The 23,608-nt window shown below is 25.8% G+C and overlaps 1 protein-coding gene and 1 long non-coding RNA gene across 4 annotated transcripts in view; one reads left to right on the top strand and one right to left on the bottom strand.

The window, feature by feature from the left end:
- LOC127284481 (uncharacterized) overlaps positions 1–4,823 on the bottom strand; it is a 9,228-nt gene extending 4,405 nt beyond the window's left edge. The window contains exon 1 of the long non-coding RNA XR_007843488.1: positions 4,699–4,823. This is a non-coding gene — a long non-coding RNA (uncharacterized LOC127284481). The remainder of the gene's footprint in view (positions 1–4,698) is intronic.
- On the top strand, positions 1,218–23,608 carry LOC127284479 (proton channel OtopLc-like). Of its 3 annotated transcripts, none has more exons than XM_051309922.1 (10): positions 1,218–1,816; positions 9,136–9,433; positions 10,151–10,393; positions 10,840–11,072; positions 18,689–18,919; positions 20,472–20,674; positions 20,746–21,056; positions 21,822–21,987; positions 22,058–22,334; positions 22,414–23,608. In XM_051309922.1, exons 3-10 carry the CDS (start codon positions 10,307–10,309, stop codon positions 23,117–23,119), a joined length of 2,214 nt encoding a protein of 737 aa, XP_051165879.1. In that variant the 5' UTR covers positions 1,218–1,816; positions 9,136–9,433; positions 10,151–10,306; the 3' UTR covers positions 23,120–23,608. The 3 variants fall into 3 exon arrangements, with proteins under 3 accessions (XP_051165879.1, XP_051165880.1, XP_051165881.1); XM_051309923.1 differs by lacking the exon at positions 1,218–1,816 and adding an exon at positions 5,730–6,015; XM_051309924.1 differs by lacking the exons at positions 1,218–1,816; positions 9,136–9,433; positions 10,151–10,393; positions 10,840–11,072 and adding an exon at positions 15,865–16,009.

The raw sequence follows: 23,608 nt of genomic DNA, 5'->3' as shown, positions 1-23,608 counted from the left end.
TGTATCGGTCAATTCAGGCGCATGCCTCGATGCACCCCCGCCATTATCAGGTACGTCTTGCATTTAAAATCTCCCGGTTACATTATTCATTTAATTTTTTTTTTATTTTAATTTCAAGCCTAATAGGAGGGAAAAAAAATGTTTTAGAATTTCTAAATCAAAATTCGTGAAATAAGAATATTAATACAAAATTTCCAATTGTTTATTCCTAATTATTAATTTTAATGAATTTCTTTCTCTATTTTAATTACATAAAAAATTAAAACTCAAAACAACATTGAATTTATCTATAAAAAAAATTATGACACAATAGATAATTTACTGCAAGGTGATTTATTGTTTTACACCTGGTATCAAGTTTTTTATTTCAATATAAAAATAATTCTAATTATATCTCAATGTGATATCTTGTGTCAATTTTGTTATAAGATATTTTTGCAGATATTTATGATTCTGAATAAAAAATTATAAAGTTACTTCCTACATAGAAATATTGATTTTTTTTCTCTAACATTTTTTTTTTATCTCTCTATGCAAATATAGAAAATTATTATGTATCTATGAAAAGCATTTCACAAATTTTGATTCAAAACATCGAGGAAAACTAATGTATGGAAATGAAGTGCTGTTACGAATTAATTTTTTGAAGCTAAAATAATTTCCAGTAGGTATTTTATTTTTTAATAAACAAATTATTTAATTGGGAAAATTAATTTAAAAAATTATTTTTATTAGAAATTAAAAATTTCATTAACAAATTGACTTTTTATTTCCAATTTCTATCATTTTTAAATTTCGAGATTAATCAAATTATGGAAGGGAAAATATCTTTAAAATTTAATTAATATTCTTAAAATAAATTTTTTTTTCAAAATAAATATGAGACAAATAACTTCAATTTGATTGATACTACATTTTTCTAATTGCTAAAAATGCAAGAGTTTCTTATTCTCCTGTTTAATTTTTTTTTTTTTTTTTAAATTAAATTTTAATATAAAAAAAAAAAATTTGGATATGAAAAAATTCGTGAAAATTTCTAAAATTGAAAAATGAATTTGTAAGGGGGTAATTAAAATAATGAAAATTAGGTTGCTCAAGGTGTTATATCGATTGATAGTAATCAGAAAATAGGGTCGACGGAACGCCCTACACGAACCCGTCCCTGAAATTGCAATCACCGCGTGAATGGGGTGAGCGCTGACGTCGCGACGCCCGGGCCATTTCTTGCCTTCAGCATGTCGATGCTGGAGCGCCCTTCGGGGGTGCAAAAATTCTGTCTCGTCGTACGATTGATCGCAAACCTTGCGCTTTGAGCCAACGACTCATTCAACAAGTTTAACCCGGTTGTACGATTTGTAAATTTTATCACTTTCAAGTTTTCATTCACATTATTCATAAAAAAAAAAAAAATAAATAAAAAAAAAATAAATAATAATAATGTGAAACACGTCGCGCCGGCGAGGTTTAACATGCCTCATTTTAAACTCGCGGTAAATAAAAATATAAACGTGGACAAAGAAAAATAATTTTTTTTTCTTTATTTTCATATATTAAAAACACGTAAAAATTTTTTTTATTTTTTTAAATTAAAAAACTGTAATTTTTTTTTGGGGGGGGAAATTTATGTCACAACTTACGAGTTGTGGTGGTTCTTTTTTTTATGTGTCATTTTATGGCACTGTGTCTGTGAGACCAAGTGTGTTTACTATTTCTGCCCCGTAGCCGTTAGTAGCGTAGGGCGGAACGACCCGACGTCGCAACATCTTTGGGCGCACGAGACGATGACATTGACGTACAACAGGAAACCGAATATCTGGTCCGTAATTATTTATCTCAAAAAAAAAAAATAAAATAAAAACTGATTAAAAAATTAAAAAGCATAAAATCAAGTTTAAGAGAATTTTTTCTATTGTGAAAAGTATTGTTGAAAGTTTAATATATTAAAATTTAAAGGGGACCTTTGACAATTTTTTTTTTTTTTTTGAAACGTCATTGAAATTGAAAACTGGAACAAGGAATTCATTATTTGAATCTTATTATCAGCAAATTATTTTCAAACTCCTACTTTGATTATATTTTTAATTGTTAGATTATTATACAAATTAAATGAATAATAAATATCATTTAGAAAATATCTAATATTAATATTTCGTACTACACTGAAAAAAAATTTAATTGATTCAAATAATAATTTGTATTAAATAATTTTTATTTAATTAAATGTTAATTCAATTAAATTGTATTTGTTTCAAATATAGAAATTAATTGGTTCAAATACAATTTATTTAATTCAAATAAAAATTATTTGTTACAAGTAAATATTTATTTGCAAATAGTCAAGTAACCGATTATTTTTATAAATAATTTTTATTAAATCAATTTTTTTTTCAGTGTAACAAGGAACAATTTTGTAATAATAAATAATAATATTATAATATAATAATAATAATATAAAATAATTAAAATTATGAATAATTAAAAATATAGAAAATTCGTTGTCTTCATCATTAACTTTCGAATTACTTTCAAGTAGATAAAGAATGTCGTAGTCAGACAACGAATTTGGTTTGAAAAGTATAAAAAGAAATATTATATTCTAAATATAAGAATATGATCTTAAAGAATACAAGTTCATTCCTACATTTAGAATATATGAAAATAAAATTTTTAAAATAATTATTTTGTATCCAATTATTTGAATTTAATTTTTTTTTTTTAATAAACAAAAATCGAAATAAACATTTATAAAATTTATTTTATTATTTTCTATTTATTCCATAAAAATTTATTTTGCAAACTTGAAATTTAGTTTAGTAATGCAAAATGTTTCACTTTGAAATACAAATTATTTCTGAGTTCAAATTTCATATGTAAAATACAAAGTTGTCTTACTTTGGAACTCTTTATCTACTTCAAATTATTTTCAATTTCTTTGAAGTAGTGAATTAGAGTCACACAACTTGTATTTATGAATGTAGATTTTCAAAGTACAAGAATAGTTAAATTTAATATAAAAAATGTGTCTGACTTTGTAATACTTTATCTACTGAAAAGAAATTCACTAAAGGTTTTAAAATATAAAACTTATTTTTCCATTACATATAGAAAAAAAAATTATAATTAATATAATAAAAATAATAATAATAATAATAAAAATAATAATAATAATAATAATAATAATAATAATAATGAAGAATAATTAATAATTAATAAATAAAATAAATAATATCTGCTTTTTAAAAACACAATTAACGCATTCGAGATGCATTTCCTTAATGACTATGTGAGAGCACTTTGTAAAATGCATTTATTATAATTAAAGCTTTACAATACTGTGCACAAACTTTTGCAAAATTTAATTATACATTAATTAAGTAATTAGTTGAGTACGTTTGGTATAATTTAATAAAAGTATATAGTGCAGGAAATATACATAATATATAGTATTTCTTGTTGAGCACAAGGTGCATTAATAACTCTCTAAATTAACACTCCGACACTTTGACTTAAGTATATATAATACTCGGAAAGTGAATGAAGCAATCTATTTTCAATTCCCGACTTAATTTGTCACCTACAGATCCGCTCTACAAATTCCACCCCCTGAGAAGTGACTTCCGCGCGTAAAGCCCAAAACATGGATTTAGCGTATAAAAAAAACATACAATTACATTTAGTCACGAAAACCACACACGCAATTTTAATCAGCAATACCGGAATGCCTCATTTATGAACTAACATGTTTTTCATACACGAAAATTATATTTAAATTTATTACACTCCGCTTTTTGTCAGAGAAAATTAAATTAATATTACTTCTACTACTACTAATAATAATAATAATAATTATTATTATTATTATTGGTATTATTATTATTAATTATTATTTATTATATTATTTTTTCATTAGTTATCATTTGTATTATTAAACTACACCCAAAGAAATGTTTTATTTATTTATTAGGCTATGAGACAAATAATTATTTATTTGTTTCAAATAAATTTCATTGGAGTAAAATAACAATTTTATTACTGCCAAATAAAATTTTATTTGTGCCAAATAATTTTTTCTATTTAAGGGTCAGAATTTCTCAAACGGATCACGTAAAATTCAGAAATTTTTTTTTTAATCAAAAATCATTTCTTTTGACTCCTTACATGGTAAAAATAAGTCCCTGAAATTTTTAGGTCAAAAAAAAAATTTTTTGTTAAAGTTATAAACAATTAAAATCTTTTGCAGTCTTATTTTAAAAAATTGTTTTCTCGAGTTCCTGTTCACCAATTAAAAAGAAAAAGGGTTTTTCTCGTCTTAAAATGTAGTTTCTAAATATAATTTTTATTTTGAAAAAATTTCATATTTAATAGATTTTTATATTATTTATTTATAAAATGTTATTAAAAAATAGTGTTCTTGACGTCCTACAGAAAATTAAAATTTTTTTTTGAATTCCCCACACAATTTTCTGTAAGAAACCGTTGAGAAAAGAAATGAGACTAAAAAAAAAATTTCTGAATTTTAGGTGATCCGTTTGAGAAATTCTGACCCTTAAAACAAATAAAAAAGTTATGAATCTTTGAGACAGATATATTTTTATTTGCTTTAAATAAATTACATTTGTCTTAAATATAAACGTCAATAAAATATTTCTCTGTATTACGATATTATTATTATAATTATTAACTGTAAATAATTCATACCTTAGAATAAATTATCCTTGGCTCCATTTTCATCTCGAATCACAAATGAGTTGACTAATTTTCACTCCTTATGTCCAAGAAATTTATAGTTTCCTTCCAAAGACATCAATATTCATTCTGAAAATAAATTAATAGATATTAATTATAAAAAATTAATGTACATAAAAATTATTAAAATAAATAATAAATAATTCACCCAGGGAAATGGTTTATCAGAGTGTCTAACAAAGATTGAGTAAAAAATTCCCTGACTTTTCCCTGACATTTTTTGATTTTTTCCTGACTTATTTATAACCTTATTTCTGCTTTCTTTGGACAAAAATATGGTTACTGACATATTTAACAATAAATTAATTTCTAATGGTAGTGACAAATGGTAATAAAAACCATTCAAGTTTTTTTAGATTAAAAAATTTTTAAATTTACAAAAAATTTTAATTTTTGTAGTTTACAGAAATTTCCCTAACTTTGAATTAAATTTTCTGAAATTCCCTGACTTTTCTCTCACTTCCGTGACTGTTAGACAACCTGTTTATTTAAACCAAATATAATATATTTCAGTTAAATAAATGTAATTTGTTCACCCAGAGAAATGTTTTATTTGAACCAAACATAATATGAGTTAAATAAACGTATATTTTTTCTTACAGACTACTAGCCCCTATTTATTTGACGTAAATAAAATTTTTTATTTAAATCAAATAAATATTTATTAGGTTGTGAGAGAAATATATATCATTTCTTTGGGTGTTTCAGCCAATTTAATTGGCGTAAATATAAAGAGTTTTTTTTATAATAAATAAAATTTTTATTTAAATCAAATAAAAATATAGTTGCAACAAATAAATATTTATTTTGCTCTGAGATAAATATATACATAATTTCTCTGGGTGAAATATGTAAAAAAATCTGTTTTTACTTTTATCTAACTTTATTTCCTTATTTTTTATTCACTCTATATGATATCTATGACATTTATCGTATGCATATTCAGTAGAACACAAGAAAACATGTTATCATGAAAACGCGAGTCATAAACGTGAAATAAAATGTTTCATTTCACGTAAAGTTGACAATTTGACTATATAAATACTATATTCCGAGGCGAGATATTTGTTTACTGAGTTTTGAATATGTGGTTTATATCCCGAAAACCACGCCCCGGTTGTGAGCAATTGAAACGTTAAAGAGCACTCTCTGAGGGTTTTTAAACACTTCAACCCTCAAATATAGTATAGAGAGAAAAGAGAGCTGTGAGGGAATTTTTGTTTTCGTGTAGGTAACCAAATTCGTGAGTTTGCCCGGCTTCGTTAAAAAGTAAGGATTAAATTTGTCACAGTATATGTTCACTTTTCATATATATACATATATGTACATACGAGAGATGAAAGGCTTATATTTTATGACAGATTTTTCGGTTGACAAAGCATTGAAATACACTTTTTTTCTCTTTTTTTAAAAAAAAAATAATTCTCATATGAATATATATCAAAAAAGGCACATGAAATAAATGGCTAGATTTTTATTTCTATTTTCAAAATTATTGTTTGTGAACTTTCCTTTGAATTTTGGGATAAAAGAAAAGAGAGAGCATACAGCTAGTGAAAAAAATGTTACAAAGTACAAAAAAAACAATAGGACAATGTGCATTCTTTTACACAGTAGTAGGAAAAGTTAGACTAGACAAACAAATAGTTACTTCCAGGAGAAAAACGAAAAAAAATTATTAATTTTAAATTTTATAATTTTTTTTATTTCAATCACGATTTTTTCTTATTCACTTTACTGCAATTGAAAATTAGTACAGAAAACAAAGAATAGAGAAAAATTGAGTTCTAAAAAAAAAAAAAATTTATTTGATACAAATAATCAGGTTCTTGATTATTATCAAATAAATATTTATTTCAACGAAATAATTTTTTTTTGAATTAAATAAACTGTATTTGAACCAATAATTTCTTGAAACAAATACAATATAATTGAATTAACATTTAATTAAATAAAAATTATTTAATACAAATAAATATTTACTTGAACCAAATAATTTTTATTTAAATTAAATAAACTGCATTTGGAAAAATAATTTTCTGTATTTGACCATAATTGACTCAAATATTAGTAATTATTTAATAAAAATAAAAATTTATTTTGGTAATAGTCAACAGATTATTTGGATAAAAATTTTTTTTTTTATTTTTTATTATCTCAGTAATAATATCTGTTATATAGTCAGACAAAGTAAATTCACGTAAACTATTAAAGTCAAAGGAAAGTCAACATTTACTAAACTAACAATTTCTATTAAATAAATTCAAAACCGAAATCAAATAATTTTTCATCTCATAATCATCGTCAAAGAAGTAACAGCCACTACAGTCAGACAACTTTAATAAATTTCAACAAAATACAGTCAAATATGCCTTAAATTATAATAATGACAAAAATATTCAAACGAATGAAAAAATCATCTAATTATACACTGAAAAAAGAATTTATTTAATTCAAATACTCGATTACTTGACTATTATCTAATAAATATTTATTTATTAGATCACAACAACGTTTACCAACAAAATTTTTTTTAAAGTTGTATATTGATTCAAAAATTGTATACAAATACAAAAAATTTATGATGAGAAAAAAAATGCGCCAGAAAATTTCGTACAAGATAGTAATTTTTAAAAATTAATTTTTAAGGTACCAGGGGCCAACGAATACCTATTAAATATTAATTATAAAAACACAGGCCTCGAATCAACTTAAAGACACAAAAAAAGTCGTTTTAGTCGATTTATATTCCAAAAAAGTGGATTTGTTTTTTATTTTAACAAAAATATTTTACAGATTTTTAAATAAAATTTTTTTTTTAAATAATAATAATCCTTTTCGAAGGGTTAAAGTTGAAATTTTTAGAAATAATTAAATTTCAAAAGATATTGTTAATTTTCAAACAATTATTAAATTTTACAGAACTAAAAATAATTTATCAAACAATTTTTGGAAAACATTTTTTAAATTTAATTGAATTTTCAAAGATTTAAAATTGAGATTTTTGAAATTAATTGAAACTTTAAGTGTTTTGTAATTAAAATTTTAGATGATTTCACTAAAAATTTATTAGAAAATGCGAACAAAATACAATAATTTGAAAATCATTTTTAATTGAAAAATGGTTTCAGATAGTTGAATTTTCAAAGAATATTATTAAAATAGTTAAAAATAATTAAATAATTAAATTTTAGATGCTTTTAAGTTCAAATTATTGAAAATTCAATTAATTTTGAATTCAAATATTTGAGAATGAAATTTAATTTTGATTTTAAATTTGGAAAATAATTGAATTTCAGTTCATTTTGAATTGAAAATTTTGGGAAATAATTAAATTTTACTTGAAATTTTGGATAATTTAATTTAAGTTCATTTTTGATTGAAAATTTAGATAATTAATTTTGAATAGAAATTTTAGAAAATGATTGAATTTTATTTCATTTTAAATTGAAAACTTGGTAAAAAATTAAATTTTAAATTGAAAAATTTTGGTAATTATTGGATTTTTAATTGATTTTGAATTAAAATTTTGGGTAATAATTGAATTTTAGTTTATTTTGAATTGAAATTTTTAAAAAATAATTCAATTTTATTGTGATATTTTTTTTTTTAAATTATAAACAATTGTTAAATTTCATAAAAATTTTAATTGAAAAATAATTTTGATATAATTGAATTTGTGATCTATTTCATTAAAATTATTAAAAATAATTAATTTAGTGAAGAATCATTTTAGTTCAAAATTTATTAAATAATTGAATTGAAGAAGATCTAAAGAAAATCTACATTTTATACTAAAAAAATGTATTTTATTTACATTTTTTTTCAAATGTAAAAAAAAATGTCGCATTTTATTAAAGGAAGTCGATAAAAGTCGTATTTTTGAAAAAAGTCGGAAAAAGTCGTATAATCCGAGGCCTGTAAACATATAATTTTTATTATTATCATTTAATATGTAATATTAATCTAATAAATTAAATTATTATTGATAATATTAATCTTTCATTTCTTTATAACAAACAATTAAATACTCAATTTGGCGCGCGTTTAATTTTGCTAGTTAATAATAATACCTAATAATATTAACATTAATGAATAATAACAATAATATAATAATAATAATAATAATAATAATAATAATAATAATAAAATTAAAAAAATAATAATAACTTATAAAAATAATTTATAAATTCTAATAATGAAAAAAATAGATAAAAAAAGTCAACATTTCGCCAAAAAAGTAAAAAAAAAAACCCTATAAGAAATGGAAAACAGTATCATCAGACGCAATTGAATCAAGTCTAATTTAGAATTCTCTTTGTCCAGTTCCATTTCCGTGACGTTATATTCTAATGCACCAACATCAAGTTCCTTTTTCTTTGTCTGCAGAAGTTTCTAGACAACTGCTGAGAGAGAAAGAGAGAGAGAAAGGGAGAGAAAAGGGGAGTTGTTCGATGGGGGAACATTTGGTGGCGAATACGACTCATAAAATCTACGTCGACGAGGAAAAAAAAAGGGTCCCCGGAATCGAAATGTTATATATATAAAGTTCGAAAGAGAGAGAGATGCTGAACAACATGGATTGTCCCTATAATAATTCGATCACGAATACGATGGCAAAGTAGCATATATCATCATATCAATATATTCGGGACCAAAAATCCCTTCGGACAAATGTTTCTGGAAGGTATAGTATATAAAAAAAAATATATTTCCTCTCTTATAGACTATAAGAATCCAAATGCGATTATAACGTAGAGCTTTATAAACTTTTTTATTTAACGGAATTTTACGCGAATTTTCGAGCTTTTAAAACTTTCATCGAAACTTTTTAGCTTTTCAAAGAGCCATTAGCTTAAAATAACTGTTGAGTATTTTTAGAGAATACTAAAGAGATTTTACTCTTCGCACGTTGAAAATATGTCATTATAAATATTTAAATCCGTCATTTTACAGAGTCGTGATTTTTTATAAGAATTTAATTTTAAAATTAAAAGTTTATTTAAATATCAAATCTGTACCAAAAAAAAAAAAAAAATTGAAAAACCAAAATTTTCATACAACCAAATAATAATAATAAAAACTTTTTTGTTGACCTAACAAAAAAATTTGGTTGAGCTAACCAAACATTTTTGTTATGCCAACAAAAAACACTCAACCAAATTTTTTGGTTGACTCAAATATTTTGGTTGCTTAAATACCAATAAAATTTTGTTTGCTCTGACTAAACATTTTTCTTAGTGAAGAATTGTTTTATTTTTTTAACATTATTGATTTCTAATATTTATTATTTTATTTTTTATTTATTAATAAATTATTATTAAGGTACTATTTATTAAACGAGAAAATAGAATCAGGAATTAAATATATTTTTTTTAACATACAAAACGATTTGTCATTTAAGGGCAATTCCCTAAAGCACCCTGATGCAAGTCCATCTAACGTGTGTGCAGCAGGGACATCCTCTTTAGAAATTCCCCATTCTCGGAGGAAGGAGTTTGTAAAAGACAAAGGGTCGAAGCGTCGGGTCGAGTCGAGAAAAGAGAGTGAGATAAGAAAGATGGGTGAGAGTTCACCTGATCTCAGCCTCCGGCTTCGTAGAGGTAGTTCCGACTCCAGGGATTCATTTTATATGGATTTTGCACAGGTATATATTGTCTAGATACTTTGCAATAATAAAATAACCAATAAAAAAGAACCCAAGACAATAATGGACTTTAGAATTTTTAAATTACAATAAATAACAGAAAAACTCTTAGTTATTCAAAGCATTTTTGTTTTTTTTTTACGCTAGTCTTTTTAAGTCGACTTAATTCATTTTGCGACACTGGAAAAAAAAATTGATTCAAATAATATTTATTATAATAATATTTAAATTATAATATTTATTTGTATGCAATAATTATTATTTGGGTCAATTAAATTTTGTTTCAAATAAAAAAATTATTGATCCAAATATTAATTATTCAAATGAAAATTATTTGATTCAAATATTTATTTAATGTCGATAAATTTTTTTTTTCTAATAAGCCTTTTGATTTTCGAATTTCTATACTGTAGATATTTTAATTATAAAACTGTCAACATAAATAGGGCATTGACTCGGACATCGAAGAAGTGGTACGACCGGACAATGGGGATTCGATTCTGGGGAATCATATAGAGGACAGTAGAATCGATCTGCCGCTAATGGAGGACATCTCAACAATACCGGAAGAAGCTTCAGAGGAACTTCGCGAGGAAGAGGAAACAGCTGCTCTCGAAGCTGCACTTGCAACACCAGACGCTCCCGTAATTAGTGCAGAAAAAGAAAAACCGATACCCCTGTAAGTAAAAACCCTTTTTCGTTATACAACCAACCCGTTTTAAAAAAAAAAACCAAAAAAAAAATCTAATTGTAAATAAACAATTTCTTTAAAATTATTATATTCAAAAATTATTCCCAAAATAAAAATATTACACAAAACAAGAATAAATAGACAAAAATTGAAAATTGCATCCATTGTGGAAAAGAGATTTAATTTAAAAATAAACGACTCGTAAATGTTGGTTGGTACTGAAAGATATGAGGGGTGGTATATAGCCAAAATCCAATTACTTCCGGCGGATATCGAGCGCGGAATTCGACAGCCGAATGATAACACACTGGTCTCTGTCACTTCGTTATAGATTTCGCACGTCCTTCGTTTCCGGTGAACCTTGCAAAATTTCTAAAACCCCTTTGCGCGACCATATATAAATTCCTCCTCTTTTTTTTTCCCTTTCCCAAAATCCTCTTTTTGCCCTCACTCTTCAAGCACTAGAAGCCAGCTTATTTTGTCGAGACTTAAAATTTCTACCCAATTCAACTACTACTCCAGGTTGCTCTGTTGAACTTATATTGTATAGTCAAGTACAATAATGCTCGTTTCTTTATAAAAAGTTTTAGAGAGATGCAGAAAAGTATCTTACCGATATAAAAAGAAGAAAAGAAACAGATTACTACTGCGATTACTTCAAAAGAAATGGGACACAAGAAGAACTTGAGGAATCCATTAATTTTGAATGAAAAGCGAATTCATAAAATCTCTCGTTTAAAAATAGAATTTTAAAAAATAATAACAAAAAAAAAATTCATTTTGTAAAATTATATAATTTCGAATTGGTGAAATTAATAAAGTACATCCAGAGAAAAATTATATTTAAACGAAATATATTTTATTTGAGTTTTATTTGTCTCAGCACCAACTAGACTTTTTTGTTTTAAATAAAAATTTTATTCGACATAAATAAAACATATATTTGAGCCAAATAAAATTTTACTAAAAATTTTAAACCAAATAAAATTTATTTCAAACAAATAAAAATTTTAGTTGGAGGTGAAACAAATATGTTTTTTCTCTAAGTGTAATACACTGAAAAAAAATTTATTTAATATAAATAATCTGTCACGTGATTATTATCAAATAAATATTTATTTACTATTCAAGTCAATTAAAAAATATTTACTATCAATGCAAAAATTATTGACTTGAATAAAGTTTATTTGATAATAGCCAAATAACTGATTATATAAATTAAATAAATTTTTTTTTCTGTGTTACCTTATTAATATAAATATTATATTGTTTTTATAATTATCAATTTTAAATAATTCCTACCTTAGAATAAAACAGCTTTGGCTCCATTTTTATCTCGAATCACAAATGAGTTGACAAATTTTCACTCCTGATGTCCAAGTGGTTTATAGTTTTCTTCCAAAGACATCAACATTCATTCTGAAAATAAATTAATGAATATTAATTATAATAAATTAATTTACATAAAAATTATTAAAATAAATAAATAATTCACCCAGAGAAATGTTTTATTTAAACAAAATATAATATATTTGTCGAAAATAAAAATATGTTATCATAAATAAAATTTTTATTTAAATCAAAAAACATGTATTTGATTCAAATAATCTGTTACTTTATTATTATCAAATAAATATTTATTTGTATCAAATAATTATTATTCAAGTCAATTAAAAAATATTTATTTTCCATTCAAAAATTGTTGACTTCACTAAAGTTTATTTGATAATAGCTAAGTAATTGATTATTTAAATCAAATAAGTTTTTTTGTGTATACGATATTGTTATTATAATTATCAATTTTAAATAATTTCTACCTTAGAATAAATCAGCCTTGGCTCCATTTTCATCTCGAATCACAAATGAGTTGACAAATTTTCACTCCTGATGTCCAAATGGTTCATAGTTTACTTCCAAAGACATCAATTCTGAAAATAAATTAATAGATATTAATTATAATAAATTTATTTAATTAATAGTTATTCAAATAAATAAGAGAAATATTTTATTTGAACAAAAATATAATATATTTGTCGTAAATAAAAATATGTTATCATAAATAAAATTTTTATTTACATCAAATAAAATTTATTTGCAATAAGTAAATACTGATTTGACTCTGAGACAAATTTTCTCTGAGTCTAGTAAATAATAAATTACTATATCAAAATAATTTGTAAAATTAAAGTAATTCATATCTTTTTAAAGATTTAATTTAATTTAAGATTTTTTTTTTTATCAAATAATTATAAAAAAGTGACAAAACACTTTTGAAGATATTTTTAATCTACCCCTTTAAATTGATTAGAAAATATCCTTTTTCTTGAAAAAAGAATCATTTTCCTTTGAAAATAATTAACAATTTAAAATATGGGCGTGGCGACATTTTAATAATGCCAGCATCCTCTTAATCGCGAATTTTCACTGTCTACCAAAACTTTTATATAAAATTTCTCATTACCCTTGTAATTACACAGGGGATAATCTTATAAGTTTTGAGGAAAAGTTCTTGTTCTCTCTCGCTCTCTCTCTCTCTCTCTCCATAGCTACTACACTCGAAACAGTAGAATATTACACGAAAGTTTTCTTTTTTTCACGGGTAAAAAGTTCATATTTCTTTCGTTGAAACTTTTAAGGAAACAACGGCAGTCATAAATAATTGAAATGTTCTTACACTCAAGATATAATACATTATTTCTGAACTCTGAATTCCAATTCGAAGAATAAATGAAGAATTAAAAGTTTCAAGTCTCAAGTGGTAACGTCAAATACTTTTTTTAAAAAAAAACAAAAATTCTTATTTCCCATGTAGAAAAAATAAAAGATTATTTTCTTGAAAGTGAAAATCAATTACAGAAGTTAAATAGAAGATATAAAGAAAAATGTGACAATTTATAAAAAGTTTCTCCATTTATTGTGTGTTGGAAAGAATTTTACCATTTTCAAAGTTTTTACTTTCAGACAATATATATATATCACACAAGTTTCGTATGTATAACTTTATTCACGCATCAATATGTATAAATGAAAAGTAAATAGAAGAAAAAGTTTGAAACGACATTTAGGAAAATCAATACTTTTGTGGAAATCTGATATTCAAATGGGTTCAACTTTTTTTTTTTTTTTTTTACCACGTAACGAAATAGAATATTCATCGTAACAAAATTTCAATCACTCCTAAAAAAAATATTTCACAAATTGTGAATTTTTAACAAAATTGAAACAATATGGAAAACACGAAAAATTAACACGATGAAACAAAATCAATTTCATTTGCAAACAATTTTTTGTCAAGCTCAGTTTTTTCCAACACCAATAATATGTTGTAGAAAAAGAAAGGAAGGTCTTTTGTATTTAATAATCCAATGTAATTTGAAATTAATTAACTTCCAACGAAATTACAGGAATTATTAATAAACTGGCAAAAATTAATAATGTAGGTAATAAAATAGTATCGAAATATGTTTAAATAAGGATCTGTTAATTAAATCGTCTGAACGTTTCATAATTCAATTTGTTTTATAAATGGAACAACTTTTCCAAAATTGAAAAATTTAGCGACATTCGTCAATAATATTAAAAAAAAAACGATATTCTAAATTTAAAAATTTACACCCAGGGTAAAGATATATTTGTCTCAGAGTTAAATAAATATTTATTTAGGTACTGCAAATAATTATTTATTTATGCCACACAGAAAAATGGAAAAAGAATAAAATAACTTTTACTACTTTCACAGAAAATTATAAGGTATTAAAATAAGCTGCAACGCTTATTATTCTAATCCAATTTTGCTTATTTTAATACTAAAATGGATTAAAATAAGCAAAATTGGATTAAAATAATAAGCGTTGCAGCTTATTTTAATACCTTTCAATTTTCTGTGTTAAAAATAAAACTTGAATTGTCCGCAATTGCTGCGCATTTCTGGCAATTTTTACTCCAGAAATATTCAAATTTACTCCTGAAATAGTACAAATTATTCCAGAAATTGTGAATTTTACTATTTCTGGAAGTAAAAATTGTCAGAAATGCGTAGAAATTGCAGACAGTTCAAAATTTTACTTTTAAAGTAGTAAAAGTTACTTTATTCGTTTTTTCCATTTTTCTCCGTGTGCCAAATAAATGGGCTCAGACAAATATACATTTATTTAACTAAAATATATCGTATATTTGGTTTAAATAAAACATTTTTCTGGCGTGTAGATTTCAAGAATTTATTTATTATTAATTTATTATTTCATGAATATTACACCCAAAGAAATATTTTATTTGACATTTATTTGAGACAAATAAAAATATATTTATCTCAGAACCCAAATAACTTTTTTATTTGTCTAAAATAAAAGAATTTAGTAAATGAATATTATTAATTCCACATTTTTTTATTGATTGATAAAAGATAAATGATTATAGGAATTTTTATTCCATTTACTATTTCCATTTGATCATTTATTTCTTATCTTAAAAATTTATTTAGCACAAATACAATTTTTATTTAATCCAAATAAAATTTATTTAAAAGAAATAAATATGTATTTGGCTTTGAGAAAAAGATATCTTTTATTTGTGTGTAATTGAAAGCATAAATAGTAACCAAATATTTTAAAATTTAGTATAAATTTCTTTTCAGTGTACATGTATAAAAGGGGAAAAATTTTTTTTTGAACTTATCCCGAATGTATGGAAGTTAATTTAATTCGTTATCACGCGATATAGGCCAAATATGATCAGTTCGTCTCTTATATCTGATGAAATGCAACTCAGTATGTAATGTGGGGTTCCCGAGTGTCGTGTTAAAAGTTGGAGGGCTATGATTATGTCATCCGCTGGTGAGGAACCATCGTCCGAAGATTGTGTTGAAAACGGATGAAAAAATTACGAGCCAAGGTCACGGAGATGCTAATTAAAGAAACATCTCTCAGGTACATTGTTAATTACCCCTTTAAAAAATTTAATCATTCAAAATTTGAATAACTAAATTAAAATCATATAAATTACAAAAGACGATGGTAAAATTTAAAATAAAAATATTTAATTTATTTCTCGTTAATTTTTTGCTATCAGAATAATGAGAATAATTAAAATGACAATTCCTTCATAAATTTCTCAACATCTGTACGCATTCATTTAATACACGTTATGTTAGATTACTTCCTTTATAATTAAGACTGTCATTTCGTTTCTCCCCCAATTTTACTCAAAGAGGCTGTTAAACTAGCGCAAAGCGATAAAATCTACAACCTTGGAAAATGCTCACATACCCTCCAAACAAAAGTTTTCCACCCTTATATTATATATATATAGAACTTTATCTCTGCGGTGCACTATTGGTTTCAGAAATAATATCCAAGTTTTCCGCAAAAGTGTCGAAAATATATAGAACGGAACCGAGTAGATATATTCAACTGGGAATTTCAATAGAAGAGATGATATGACGCGGGGCAGTGACTTTCTGAAGAAAAAAAAAGAGAGAGAGAGGGTCACGCCATAGGCTTATTTTTTTTCAAGCAGAGGGATAGATTCGCTCAGCACAATGAGAGAACGCCACTCAGCCATTGAATCAACCCTTCTTGAGTCCCCTCCACACCCTTAGCTACTCATGCATACTCCTCAAAAACTACGTGATTATTTTAAAATGCTAGAGTCTCGAGATGAAACTCTCCATCTTCACTCTTGGGTTCGTCATTTTTTTTCTCTCTCTCTCTCTAGCAATGTCCTCTTGATATATTCACGCTACCTTGACCCTCGTGTCCCATGGGTAGAGGAAGAGGAAAATGGTTGCACGAACCGTATAAATTGCCGAGAACGTAGACCCTATTTACCGTGGTGGTCGTTAATCGTCAATCGATCGCAAATTCCGTTATACACTCGATAGAATAGAAAAAAAAGAGAGAGAAAATTTCGCCACGTTTTCATATTTTTCAATCACTTCAATTTGCAATTTTTTTTTTTTTTATTCCGCTTACTATTAATTAAGTCATTTCTATTTTCAGTGCTTCAATATTTTCAAACTTCTATGATTTTTGTTATTAATTTTTTTTTTAATTCTGTGATTTCGATTATTAATTAATTTTGCCTAGAGGCGAAAAAAAGTATAATAATAATAATAATAATAATTCTAAAGTGCTTCACTTGTTTCCATGAATTGTATATATTCAAGAGGCTTATCATCAAAACTATAATACAGCTTCTGTATATAGAAACCGCAATGTGAAATCGAATATCCTAATTGTCTCGCACAATATACCACTAACTGCAGACAGAATTGCACACAATTTCCATAATATTAATTCAAAACAAGTTATTTGCAAATAATTTATAAAAATATTAATAAAATAATTTAAAACCTACAATAATAATTTATTAAATGAAAAGATTACACTGAAAAAAAACTTTTATTTGATTCAAATAATAATAACAATAATAATATTTTATTTCATTGAAATAAAAAATTTATTTGAGGCAAAGAAAAATTTATTTCTGACAAATAAAACTTTTATTTACGCCAAATAAATAAGTTAGTAGGCTCTGAGACAAATATACGTTTATTTAACTCAAATATATTTTATTTGGTTCAAATAAATCATTTCTCTGCGTGATAATCAAATAAATAATAATTCTTTGAACCATATAATTTTTAAGTCAATTAAATTTTATTTCTTTCAAATACATAAATTATTGGTCCAAAATAGTTATATTTAATACAAATAAAAATTATTTGTTTCAAGTAAATATTTATTTGCACTGAGAGAAACAATTGGTTACGATTACCGTTTCGTTAGTAATAATTTTTTTTTGTTTTATATTAGTTACTGTTACCATTTTATTAGTAATGTAACTAATTAAATAGTTATTCCAACAAACTAATTGGTTAAACCAACTAATTTAATAGTTATTCCAGCAAACTAATTAGTTAAACCAACTAATAAAATAGTTATGCCAAGCAATAAAAATAGTAACAATAATTAATAAATTAGCAGCAAAAAAATACGTAACGCTTCTAAGGGGGAGGGAGGGGGGTTAGTCAAAAAATAGCGTTGGGGGGGGGGGGTGAAATTTCCAATAAAAAAGCGTTAAGTATTTTTTGAACAGCCCCTAATTAATAGTTATAAAAAAAAAATAGAAAATCTTAATCATATAATTTTTGACTAATTTTCACATTACTTAATCAATTTGTCGGAAATATGTCAAAATATAGGTAAACCACTTTCTGCAACCAGTGTCAAAGAGGCATATCAATATTTGAACGACAGCTTGACCTTAAATGAGGTGAACAAGCGCTCTTGAATATATGAAAGTAATCGATTTTAAATACCGATTCAAGCACTCTATATCAAAAGGCATTCAACTTAATATCCTTAAACACTAGAACAGTTTTTTTTTTTATCAAACATTTTTCTATAATTTATTTTTCTATATTTATTAAATAAACTAAATAACTATTTTATATATATATATAATTAATTACTAATTAAATAATATTAATAATAATAAATTGTTTTGTAAAAAAAATTATTATTTTCATTTATCGAAAAGAAGAACCAATGTTGTTTTCTTCGGAAATTAAAGGGATGTTGGCAATTATATTTCTGTTTATTTAGTTGGCCGGGAATACCGGCAACATTGCCATCACCAGCATCTCCATCTGCGGTAATTGTTTCTCCAGAAACCTTATCTACTCATAGCAGCAGTTCACCTTCGAGAAGTAATCGCCCACCCCAATACCCTTTGGCTTTACCATGTTCAACTCAACCGATATCTGCCGTTTGCTACCCACTGGCTCCTACATATATCGACGTCACGGACGATCGGAATTACAAGAATCTTGGATGGTATGTTCATTAATACATATCACGAATTACATAAACGAGAAATTATTTTTTAGAAATTTAAAAAAAAAGAGAAAATTAATTCTTCATATTCTTTTTAAAAATGACTTACATAACAGAATCGAACTTTTCACAATTGAAATTCAAAATTTTCAAATATGTAGCAAAAGTAGAGTATTGTATTAAAAAAAAAACAGGCGAATTTTAGTGATAATCAAGCAGGGGTTACTGAAAATCAGTCATAGTGTACTGAAAGTCAGTCACAGTCTGTTGAAAGTCAATCATGATTTACTGAAAGTCAGTAAGTTATGATTAACATAATTTACTGAATGTCAGGATAGTTTACTGAATGTAAATCATGCTCTATTAAACGTCAGATAAGTTATACTTAAGGTCAGTTAGGTTTTACTTAAAGTCAGTTATAGTCTAGTAAAAATTAGTCATGCTCTAATGAAAGTCAATCATGTTCAATTAAACGTTAATCTTGAATTACTGAAAGTTGGACATGACATACTGAAAATCAGTTATGGTATACAATTTTCTGAAAGTCAGTCATAATATATTGAAAGTTAATTGTAACTTACTGAAAGTAAGACACAATCAACTGAAAGTTAATTAAGATTTACTGAAAGTCAGTCATAGTCGACTAAATTAAGATGTACTAAAAGTCAGTTGTAATCTACTGAAAGTAGACTGTAATTCAGTCATAATTTACTGAAAGTTAATTATAATTGATTGAAATTAAGTCATAGTCTACTTAAAATTAATTAAGATTCACTGAAAGTCAGTCATAATCCACTGAAAGTGAATTATACTTTACTGAAAGTCAGTCAATATTTACTGAAAGTCAGTCATTATTTATTGAAAGTTAATTATGAGTTAGTGAAAGTCAGTCATAATCTATTGAAAAATTATGATCTACTAAAAGTCAGTTACGATTCACTGAAACTCAATCACAATTTACTGAATATCATCCTAGTTTTTGCTTTTTAAATTTTTTTTTTTTAAATTTTTATTCAAAAAACACAATTCAAATCAAAAAAAAGTTGCAAATAACCCCTAAACACAAATTGAGGCTTTCATTAATTAGCCATTTAAAAAATGAAAAAAGTGAAAACATCAACTGAAGGGATAGTGTGAAAAGCTCGATTAAGAGTCATGTAAATTTCACGTGTTCCTCGACGTTTTGTGTCCTGTCGGGTTATTCGTTGCAATTACGAAGCCACTTGACAGATTAAACACACGGTATAGTCGAGAAACACGATTGAATGTAATTGAGCCAATATTCTTATAATCTATATACATATATATTTTTGCAATAGAACTACTCACATATACATATGTAATATTCTATACGGGAGAGAATATTCTAATTGGATAATGATACACTTATTTATTATGATTCCACTGCGGTCACTAATTTTCTATCCATAAATCAATCTGTCAAATATAATATATTACACACAAAATAAATTGGTTAAATTTTTTTTCAATTTCGATGATTGAAGTTTTGATAATTATTTCTAAAAAAAATGTTTCTTTTCCCTAATACTAGCTACGCATTAGCAACAACGCTAAGTGCCCTCTATGGAAAACTACTCGTTGTAATGGGTATTGCATTTCCCATGTCGGAAGTAATTTCAACCTACATCCCTCCATCATTTTATGAATCTTTCTACCTCTATCTCTATATTGGAAGTATGCTCTTTCTTTTTTACATGTGCATTATGATGCATAAAGATGGAAGACCCAAACAAAGTAAGTTTAAATAGTAAAAATGAAAATCAAAATTACCAAAAAGAAACTGAATTATTTGTCAATAATTATAGAGAAGCAAAAAGATATTTCGGATTTGGATTCATCGCGATCATCAAGTGGTGCAGGGGTTGACAGTGACACTGTTGACACATCGTGCCCACATATTGCCTCTCGACCAGCACAACATTATGGTAGTTTTTATCTCCGAATGGGAGCCGTGGCTTTTGGAATAGGTTCAATGATTTATTCCGGTCTGGAATTTGGACAATATTTCGAACTCGAACTCAACACTAAATGCCATAATATTATGCTTGCCGTTACTCCAGCTAGTCGAATGGCCTTTATTTTCATCCAAATGTACTTTATCTTTTTAAACAACAAAGTAAGTATGCAATTTTTATGCTATTTTTCACACGCATAGAAAAATTTACTCAATTTACGTTAGCTAATTGTAGGAACAAATTTTCTGTAGGGCCAAAAAATTTTGCTGTGACAGTATTTTTAAAAATTGGTTACTAATTTTGATAAATCCATTAGCAAACATTAGTTAGCATCTGTAAGCAATTTCCTTTTTTCTGTGCGCAAAATTAAAAGCGCTTTCGCAAAAATTCACAAAAATTAAATTGAAATTTCAAATTAAAAAAATATTAAAATTCTCCATTGGAAAATTTGTTTTGCTAAAAAGAGAAGTTTCATGAACGTGGAAAAAAAATCCGAGGGTAGCTCTCTGTGTATATAGCGGTAAACCTAATGTGTTACTGGAAGCATTATTTCATCACAAGAGTAACCACAGGGATTAATGAAATAGAAGGGTGAATATCCTGACACTCTAGTGGAAGAAATTACTCAACAGGGTTGCTTTTTGTCTACAAGACCAAATGCTTTTTAAATATTTTGACAACCAAAATTGATTATCAACATTTACAATGAGAAAAATATGCTATTGAATCAACTGCCAAAGGCATAAAACAGATTGATTCTGAAGCATATGCTATAAAATCTATATATAATATTTTACAAATGCATATATGCTTCAGAATCAATAATTTTTATACCTTCAGTAGTTGATTCAATAGCATATTTTTCTCAGTTTAGTTAAAAATAAGAAACAAAATTAAAATAATTTTTCAATCACAAATATTTACAGCAAATGAAAGTCTATCGTCATCGAGTGATAGCACGTTTTGGACTGATGCACATGATTGGAACAAATCTCTCCGTATGGCTCAATGTTCTCGTACAAGAAACGAAACACGAGATTTTAACTTTTTACAATCCTGAGAATAATTCTATAAGAATTTCTCATCGAATAGGTAAGTCAATTGTTAGATAAATTCTTTAATTTTATTAAAGATTTATTTACAAACTTTTTCAAAATTTAAGGATCAAAAGGAAGTTTTCATATGGGTCACAATCATGGTCACATAGATCGTTTAAGGGTATCGCGAGGACTAAAAGGACCTCACAATATATTCGAATGTAGAAGGGACAATATTATGGGATTATTGGTTCAAGACGCAAGTCCATTTCTCTTTCCTTGCACAATTGAATACAGTTTAATTTGTGCTGCAATTTTATACGTAATGTGGAAAAATATTGCGAAAGCTGCAAATCCATCGAGTCCAACCACACCGTCAAGGCATCATGCTCATGCATACAGGTATAAAAATATTTCTTTAGATTTTGAATTTTGAGTACTTTAAAGCAAAAATAAAAACATTTCTTTTTGAAAATTATAGGAAGTCGCCCTACCACTACAGCGTCGATTGTGCTCAAGCTCACAAAGGACTATTCTTTGGTATTCTCATTCTTGTAATGACGATAATATCCCTAATTCTGTTTTTCGTTCTAATTTCACGTCCCGAGCATGTCAACTTTGCAGTAATGGAAGTGAATATTTGCGAATTAACCCTCTATGGACTCTCAACATTGGCAACACTTATTGGAATGTGTCAAATTCGCAAATTACGTTACGATGGCGGAAGAAATCTTGAATTAGATAATATTCTTCTAGTTGGAGCACAAACGGGAATGTTTATCTATTCAACATTCACAATAATTGGTAGTCATTTTACACCCGATAAAGATACAATATTAATTCTTGTAACGGCCCTAGCGAGTGTACTTCAAACAACATGTCAAACAATATTTATTCTCGATGCATCGAGAAGATCAGTTTCAACAGCAGAAAATATACGACGTAAACCAGCGCGGCAAATTGTTACATTTTTATTGGTGACAAATTTAGCAATGTGGGCAGTAAATACATTGGAAAAATCAAGAGCCGAATCACATCCTGTACAACTTCATTTTTATGGTCTTTGGGCATGGACAATAATAACGCACGTGTCAATGCCATTGGCAATATTTTATCGTTTTCACAGTACAGTATGTCTTTGTGAAATTTGGAAAAGAGCTTATAAAGTAAAGCCAACTTATATGTGACGCAAGGGGTCGTTGTCCCATTGTAATAATTCAAAACGAAAACGTATGCAAATTCCTAAAAAATTGTCGATTAGGCAGATGGATTCCATTATTGAACACGATCCCATGTACTTTATCTGATTAAAATTCAGATGATAAAAAAAAAATCCAATTTTAATATTGGATACGTGATGTTTTAGCGTCTCCTTGATCAGAATTGTTGCTTAGATTTTAAAATGTTATTTAAATACAGCTGATGATTTACGGAAAACATCCAAAAGAAAAAAATAATCTTATTATTCAAAAGAAATACTCTTGATATTTTCCTCTCAAAACGAGAATATTTCACAGAAAGAATACGAGAAAAAATATTTATTTGATGCGTTTACTATCAACGATTAAAATCATTTTTTAATTGGAAAATAAAATTTTTTGCCTACAAATTATTTTATTTTCAAAATTATTGATCGAGCACCCAGAGAAATGATATTATTTTTCTCAGAGCTAAAT

This window comes from Leptopilina boulardi, unplaced genomic scaffold, assembly GCF_019393585.1.
Source record: "Leptopilina boulardi isolate dan_hultmark-lab unplaced genomic scaffold, ZJU_Lbou_2.1 LbouV2_325, whole genome shotgun sequence".
Classification (NCBI taxonomy): domain Eukaryota; kingdom Metazoa; phylum Arthropoda; class Insecta; order Hymenoptera; family Figitidae; genus Leptopilina; species Leptopilina boulardi.
Note: the sequence above shows the minus strand (reverse complement) of the source record. Positions and strands in the feature narration are given on the sequence as shown.